The sequence below is a fragment of the Eschrichtius robustus genome, chromosome 16 (genome assembly GCF_028021215.1).
Source record: "Eschrichtius robustus isolate mEscRob2 chromosome 16, mEscRob2.pri, whole genome shotgun sequence".
Classification (NCBI taxonomy): domain Eukaryota; kingdom Metazoa; phylum Chordata; class Mammalia; order Artiodactyla; family Eschrichtiidae; genus Eschrichtius; species Eschrichtius robustus.
In genome coordinates, this window is record NC_090839.1 from 39640915 (window position 1) to 39648629 (window position 7715).

Sequence of the window (7715 nt, forward strand, 5' to 3'; positions counted from 1 at the left end):
GGTTACACCAACACACAGTTAACTCTTTACATAGACCTTTGTCGTGCTCTCATAAGCATCCTGTGGAGGTTACACAGGAAGAAAAATCAGCCTTTTATTACTTAATCACATCACTCAGTGTTAGAGGTTTTTGTTATCTCATAAAATGCTTTCCAGGGGTAGGGAAAGGGGGTTTGGAGGAAAGTTTATTGACTTGCCTTGTTTCCAATTCCATGAGCTTTCAAACAAAAATACTGTGTCCTCTTTTTATTTGTTGATTTTAAAAAATATGACTTTTGTGCATGATTGGTTCATTTTCAAGGCCATTTTGCTTTGTCCTAATATCAGTATGCTTTGAGAATTATTTTTCTTAAGTGTAAATGGCATAGAGGGCTATAAATCATCCACATGTATTTGACTATGACAGTAATTGTTTTTGAGTGTCGTAGATCAAAAACACAGCAGAGGATGGAGCCAGTGTGGATCCAGCAAGCTTTCAAAGGTATTTGCTTTAAAAGAAAAATGAAGTCCTAAGACTAAGGCTTCTAGTTTTCAAAGTGCTGTGCAGAATTTCAACCTCATGATCTCTTATCAACTCTGAAGGGGGACATGGTTGTTGTCTTTGCTTAGTAACAGTTTTAAAAGTTTCCATTTTTATTTCCATGGATAGCATTGTGATTGTTTTTCTCACATGGTTTGAATTGTTTTACAGGGGGACCTCCATTCAAGCTGGGGTGCAGCTTTTTCACTTTGTACCTCGAAAAAAAGTCAAAGAACAAAAGAAAAAGATTTTATTTTGTTTTTTCCACAAAGACTAGACTAGTGACACACCTAGGCCCAGTGTGAAGCTTTCTAGCATGGAGTTCACTTTCCATCAAATGACTTATTTGGCAGAATAATATGGTCCCAAGGTTTCTTTTTTTTTTTTTTAAATTAATTAATTTATTCATTTATTTAATTTTTGGCTGCATTGGGTCTTCACTGCTGCACGTGGGTTTTCTCTAGTTGCTGAGAACAGAGGCTACTCTTTTTTTTTTTTAAAGTCTTTATTGAATTTGTTACAATATTGCTTCTGTTTTATGTTTTGGTTTTTTGGCTGTGAGGCATGTGGGATCTTAGCTCCCCGACCCAGGGTCAAACCCTACCCCCTGCATTGGAAGGCAAAGTTTTAACCACTGGACCACCAGGGAAGTCCCCGGAGGCTACTCTTTTGTTGTGGTGCGCAGGCTTCTCATTGTGGTGGCTTCTCTTGTTGCAGAGCACAGGCTCTAGGCGCACGGGCTTCAGTAGTTGTGGCACATGGGCTCAGTAGTTGTGGCTCGCGGGCTCTAGAGCGCAGGCTCAGTAGCTGTGGCGCACAGGCTTAGTTGCTCCACAGCATGTGGGATCTTCCTGGACCAGGGCTTGAACCTGTGTCCCCTGCATTGGCAGGCGGATTCTTAACCACTGTGCCACCAGGGAAGCCCCGGTCCCAAGGTTTCTGATTTAACTGTCTTAAAAAATTCCATGGCTTAGAACACAAAATGGGTGTGGGATTTTTAAGGCATAATTGCAGTGGAGTCAAAAGCTCTCTGGAAGCCCAGAAATTAAGGCGGATGACAGATCTCTTTCTGAACAGAGAGATGCGGTATCTCTTCGGGAAATGTTGGCCTGGAGAGGAAGCAGGATGCTTCATTTCAGTGCCCGGTCTTCTTTGGCTGGTGGGGTGTTTTGAGATGTGTGTGTTTGTATATCTATATATACATTTTTCTTTTTATAAATTTATTTATTTATTTTTGGCTGCGTTGGGTCTCTGTTGCTACACACGGGCTTTTCTCTACTTGTGGCTAGCAGGGGCTACTCTTCATTGCGGTGCGCGGGCTTCTCAATATGGTGGCTTCTCTTGTTGCGGACCACAGGCTCTAGGCATGTGGGCTTCAGTAGTTGTGGCACGCGGGCTCAGTAGTTGTGGCTCATGGGCTCTAGAGCACAGGCTCAGTAGTTGTGGTGCACAGGCTTAGCTGCTCTGCGGCATGTGGGATCTTCCCAGACCAGGGCTCGAACCCGTGTTCCCTGCATTGGCAGGTGAATTCTTAACCACTGCACCACCAGGGAAGTCCTATATTTTTTTTAAGTTGGATAATTTCTGAATTTCTTTTATTCCTATCAGCCTGTGGTACCATGAGTGCCCCTCTCATGTGGCAGGAGCAAGTCTCAACCGAGAGAGTGAGAAATAAGCAGAAGGCTTTCTCTTTGCAGAACTTCCCATAGAATCCATTTCTTCTCATCACTGCTCATAGCAGGGACAGAAAAGGAGATAATTTTCCTCCTCTTTCTTGTTCATGTTCTGGCAACTGGACAACTTTCCCTTGGGACCAAAAGCATTAAGGCTGACCCTGTGTTTCCTCAACTTGGCAGATTGACTTTGGTTAAAAGAATCCAGTGAACCTCCCCTGGGAACACCAGGGCCACTAACTCTCTTTCCAAAATGCTGACTTACCTACATGGTTGCTCCATACGTGGTACTTTTTCCACCAGTTCTTTTAATGGCACCGAGCTCTGGCTGTATGGTAAACTATGTCCAGCCATTTACTACATTGAGAAAGAAGCAGGTATTTATTCCATTCGGTGAGGTGCTGATTGGTTGTAAAACGTCCTTGTAAAATCTGTTCTTGCTGTTAACCTCATTTGTATGAAGAAAAAGTATTTGGGATTTGCCAAAATTGCTGAACGCGGGGCAGAGCAGTTGCTTCGACAGCCTCACGTTGGTTGAATTATTAGAAAATCCTGAGCCTGCAAGAAACCCGGGAAGTCTTCTAGTGTGTCCCTCTGGGTGAATCAGCCACTCGACATGGTCATGCATGTTACTGGGGCTTTCCTGTCTCACATCCATGCATCTCCTGGGAGCGAGATTACAAGACTTCTCTTTGTAACCTAATATGATACGTATCAACTTAGGCACCAAGAATTCATCCTAAAAACTAAGCTGACATCTTTCTGGACTGACTTAAAGCCAATTTTTGGTTGTTTTCTCCTCAGAGATGGAGAACTTTGATCTAATAACACTCCATATATTACTTAGCCATCCTGAGGGGCCAATCTCGGTTCCTTTAACTGTTTCTCTCCTCTGCTCTTTTCCAAATCTATAACCTCTTTAGTTTTTGTCTTCTTTAAATAATATATTCTTTAGATGTCTGTGACTCATTTTGTTTTAAGGTTTTTTTTTTTAATTGAAGTATAGTTAACTTACAATGTGTTAGTTTCAAGTGTACAGCAAAGTGATTCAGTTATACATACATATATATATTCTTTTTCAGATTCTTTTCATCTATAGGTTATTACAAGATTTTTTTAACATGCAAAATTTTGTGCTCCTTCTATTCACGTTTCCACTGTTTCCTTCTTAACCTACGTCACAGCTGTGCCTCATTTAGTCAGGCCAAGAACATACACGTTATTCTATGGTGGCACAGCCCTGGTGACAGAGATGGCTGCAAAAAGTACATACAAAGAGAATAGAAAAAAGATCAGGCATATTAACCTGTGTTTCTGTCTAGAACACAGACTACAAAGTATATACTTAATAAGTGAATTCTGCATAAATAAAATTTCATTCCTATGTTATTTTCCTTGCTGCCTGTACCACCTTTATTATTAATTAAGAAAACTTTCTTATTAAGATATTTTGAAATTGAAAAGCGATCCCGGCGCGGCCGAGGGGAAGATGGCGGCGGCCATACTGCTGGCCGCCGGGCTCTGCGGGGCGCGCCGGGCAGAGGCGGTGGCGGGGCCGCGGAGGGCGCAGGTGAGAGGTGGCCGTGGGGCGAGGAAGGGGTCCCGCGGCTCTGACGCCCTCCAAGGCCGGGGGCCGCGTTCCTCCCCGGCTCCCCACGGCGTGCGCAGCCCTGCCGGGAACGTTGACCCTCCCGAGGCGCAGGCTCCAGGGCTGTGCGGTGAGGTCGGACCGGTGGTCGCGGCAGCCTCTCTTAAAGCCTCGCCGCGGGAGAAATGAACCAGCGATGGACGACGGCCTGCACAGGCCCAGGCATCGAGGTCGACACAGGGTCCGAGGAGCTGCAGGTGTGACTGATGGGAATGAAGTGGCCAAGGCCCAGAAGGCAGCTCCTCGGGGAGCAGCTCCAACCGTCTCCTGGATCCTGGATCGAAGCCTCCCAGCTGGCGTTCTGTATGAGGACCAGCAGTGTCTCGTATTCCGTGACGCGGCCACTCAGGCTCCTGTGCACTTTCTGGTCATTCCTGAGAAGCCCATTCCTTGCATTAGCCAGGTTGAGGAAGAAGACCGGAAGCTTCTAGGACACCTTCTCCTTGTGGCCAAGAAGACAGCAAAGGCTGGGGGGCTGGGAGATGGCTACCGATTTGTGATCAACGATGGGGAGCTGGGCGCACAATGTGTTTATCACCTGCACATTCACGTACTTGGGGGCCGACAGCTGCAGTGGCCTCCAGGTTGAACCTACCAAATGACCAAGGACCCCAGACCTGGAAGCTTGGTTGGGGTGGGGAAAAACGGCACCCTGTGATGCTAATAAACTTGCTCTCCCTCAATAAATAAATAAATAAATAAAAGCAAGCAAGCTATCCCTTTTTTTTTATAACTTTAGGATGATGGAATGTGTTACACTGGAGACTTTTACATTAATTAGACAACTTCCTTGGGGTAGAGAATTAGCAATTTGGTTGATCTCCCAATGACTGGTACTACCCAGGATCTGTTGTGTTCCCCAGAGTAACACTGATACAAAGAGACTACTCCCAGAATGCCATGGGCCTTTTCAGTTAAAACTAGGATGGGTGTAACTTCTTTACTTCCTGAAGCTATATCAGTTACAAATATGTGGAAACAGAGAAGATTATGGAGAATTTTCTTCTGAATAATTCATATTATTTTTCCTGTGTAGAACTGTTCATTCTCCCTATCCCCTAGTTATAAACTAAATATTGAAGGTTCATTACATTTCTTATGAATATCAGAATTCTGACCATGATGTTAGGTTTGGGAACAGGATGAGTTTTTAGTGTCCCAATAAACAGGATGTAATAAAAATTTTATAAAGAGCCAACTCTTTGCCATGTACTTTGAACATTATGTTTCACTAATAGTGTTTTTCTATTTTTCAACGCTTGAGGGAAAGTAACTTATAATCTTAGCTTAATTATGCACGGTTCTGAAGTAAATCAAGATCATCCTTTCAAATCATGTTTTAGTAAAATTCGTCCTACTCTCAACACCCTCAATTTTAAATCAATGAAATTTTAGGTTTTCTTATCTTACTGATAAATGTCTTCCTTTCTGGAAGCTTTGCCAGTAAACTGACTTTCTGCATGATTTGGTTCTCCCTTGTTGAATGCAGGGCCATCTTGCTCAGTAGGAAATGAGCTATATGAGGGCCAGTGGCCAAGGAGCTGATATTATTCAAGCCTGTCTGGTTCAGGGAACCCCTGGACTATTTACAAGTACTTGACCATTTGACTTGTCAATCTCCCCTGTTAAGTAACTCATCTAGCACCCTGGGTATTTCTTCTCCTGTCATTTTCCTGGAAATGGCTTAAGGTTCTATGCTTTCTCATCTACATCAAATAATGTCTTGAACCTGGGCATAAAATAGATGGAATTCTATTTAAGTGCCCACCATTTTATCCTCATGTCTTCTTTTCCAACAGATATAAGAGTCCCTGGCTTTTCATGGCAAAACATCCACAACCCTAATCTTCTCTTCCTTCCTCTCCACCTCCTTCACCCTTTTAAAAAACAGTCTTAGATAGATAGACAATTTTTTAGAGTACTGTGCTATACAGTCTTGAGTGCCTTAGTGGGGGAGGATTAAGAGGGAAGATTTTAATTACACAAGTATTTGTTGGGTGTCTACTGGATGCAAGCTACTGAGGTCAATTGAGGTCAAATATTTGCATCTGTCACCTCTAAAATGGCAGCGGTAGAGGACAAGCTGAAGCAAAGGTGTTCTGACTTGGTGTACAGATGTTATTAGAGATGACTTCCCAATGGCATAGAGCACTTGGGACATAGGCTATAGGAAACAGAGCAAACAAAGTTGTGCCCTTCAGTGAAGAGTGACAACCATCCAAGAATGGGGGAACTCTTTCAAGACTTTCTTTGAGGAAGAAAATGGAAGTGTCTATTGGCCAGGGCAGATGTTTACCTGGTTGAACAGGCTTCTTAATATAGACAAAACCCAAACATTCAGGAAGACAGTGGACTGCTGCCAAGGTGATGGGACAGATGGGGCATAAGGAATCTTTTTACTTATGTTGTCGCAAATGCTAAATCTCTGGAAAAAGAAATAATAGCTAGCGGTCATGGGGTATTTACCATGTGGCAGGATTTATTTTCAGCCTTTTATATACTATCTAATTTAAACTTCATAGTAACCACTTAAAAGTAGGCACTATTATTATTATTTTTCAGACAGGGAAACTGAGATACGAAAAGCATGAGTACCTTGCCTAAATAGCTCCCAAAAGATGCAGCCAGGCAGTCAGTTTCCATAGAGCCCTTAACCAGAAAGTGGGGCTCCTTGGGATCATGTTTCCTGTGCTACAACTTGGGAGAAAGAAGCACAACATGTTTCTTTTTTCAACGTTAGTTTCCTAGAGAATTAGAGTGGTTTTAACTGCTTGAATATAGGTACCCAGTCATATATGGGAGCGCATGATTGTTTTTAATGCGTGTAGACATTTCCAGGGAATTAGCTCAGAAACTTTTCTGCCTATGAAGCTCTTGTAGGTGGTTTTGCTCTTCTAGAAAAACACGTACTCTAAAGTTCGCAAAGTAGAGCCCTGGAGCTCCCCTGGGGGAGTGGGAAGAAGTTTCCTCTTAAGCTGATTGAGTGAAAGCCCCAGCAAAGTGGCATTTTATGGAAGAGGCTTGATCAAAGCCAGTGAAGCTGAGTATAATTCCTTAAATGTACCTTTATGTAAACAGGGGGGACTCAATACAATTTAAAAATAACACGGTAGAGTAAGTGAAACAATTGGAGATATGCATCTGATTCAAATCGAATTCAGCCACTGCAACAAAATTATCTGATGAGGGATATTTTGTGTCACATGTTCAAAGCTTTCTTTAAGTCCTTAAGAGGTATCAAAATAATCAAAGTGTTTTCTTTGCTCTTAGCTGTCTTGTGAAAGAATCATAAATGGTTAAAACGTTTATGTTGATCAGAAACCATAGTTGGGAAATGAAAAGAAAGTGTTTCTGTGGACAAAACAGGGAGGGAGGAGACTCGGTCCCTTATTACAGCCTTTCTCTTAGAACTCTAAAGATCTCTCTGCCTCAGATCCCGACTCCAGGGTATCAGAAGTTCCTTGGCGGAGTGTGTCTTTCAATACGAGGAGAATCAGAATTGGAAAAGGGATTCCTAAACTTGACTGATCATTGTAATCGCCCGGAGTGCTTTTTTAAAGGTAGAGCGTTTCAGGCTCCTCCCCTGGAAGTTCTAATTTAGCAGGTCCAGAATGGACCCTAGGAAAAGGAATTTTAACAAATCTCCCTAGATGAGAGTCTCATAATCAACTAGGACTTGGGAGCCACAATCTAGTGCACACATTTTACAGATGAGTAGGCTGATGCTTGGCAAGGATAATTAAGATACTCAATTCCTATTCTACAGGTGAGCTGAAGCTGGAATTTCTTTTTTTCCCCTTTCTTATCTCTTTTCTATGTTTCCCTTCCCCCTCCTCCTCTGCCTCCTCCTTCTTCTTCCTCTAGCTCCAGTGCT

At 42.9% G+C, this 7715-nt stretch overlaps 1 protein-coding gene across 1 annotated transcript; it reads left to right on the forward strand.

The window, feature by feature from the left end:
- The first annotated feature begins 3682 nt into the window (after nt 1-3682).
- LOC137750491 (adenosine 5'-monophosphoramidase HINT2-like) lies at nt 3683-4430 on the forward strand. Its single transcript, XM_068524833.1, has 2 exons — nt 3683-3770; nt 4030-4430. The coding sequence occupies exons 1-2, from the start codon at nt 3683-3685 to the stop codon at nt 4428-4430; spliced, it is 489 nt and encodes a 162-aa protein (XP_068380934.1).
- The last annotated feature ends 3285 nt before the right edge of the window (nt 4431-7715 follow it).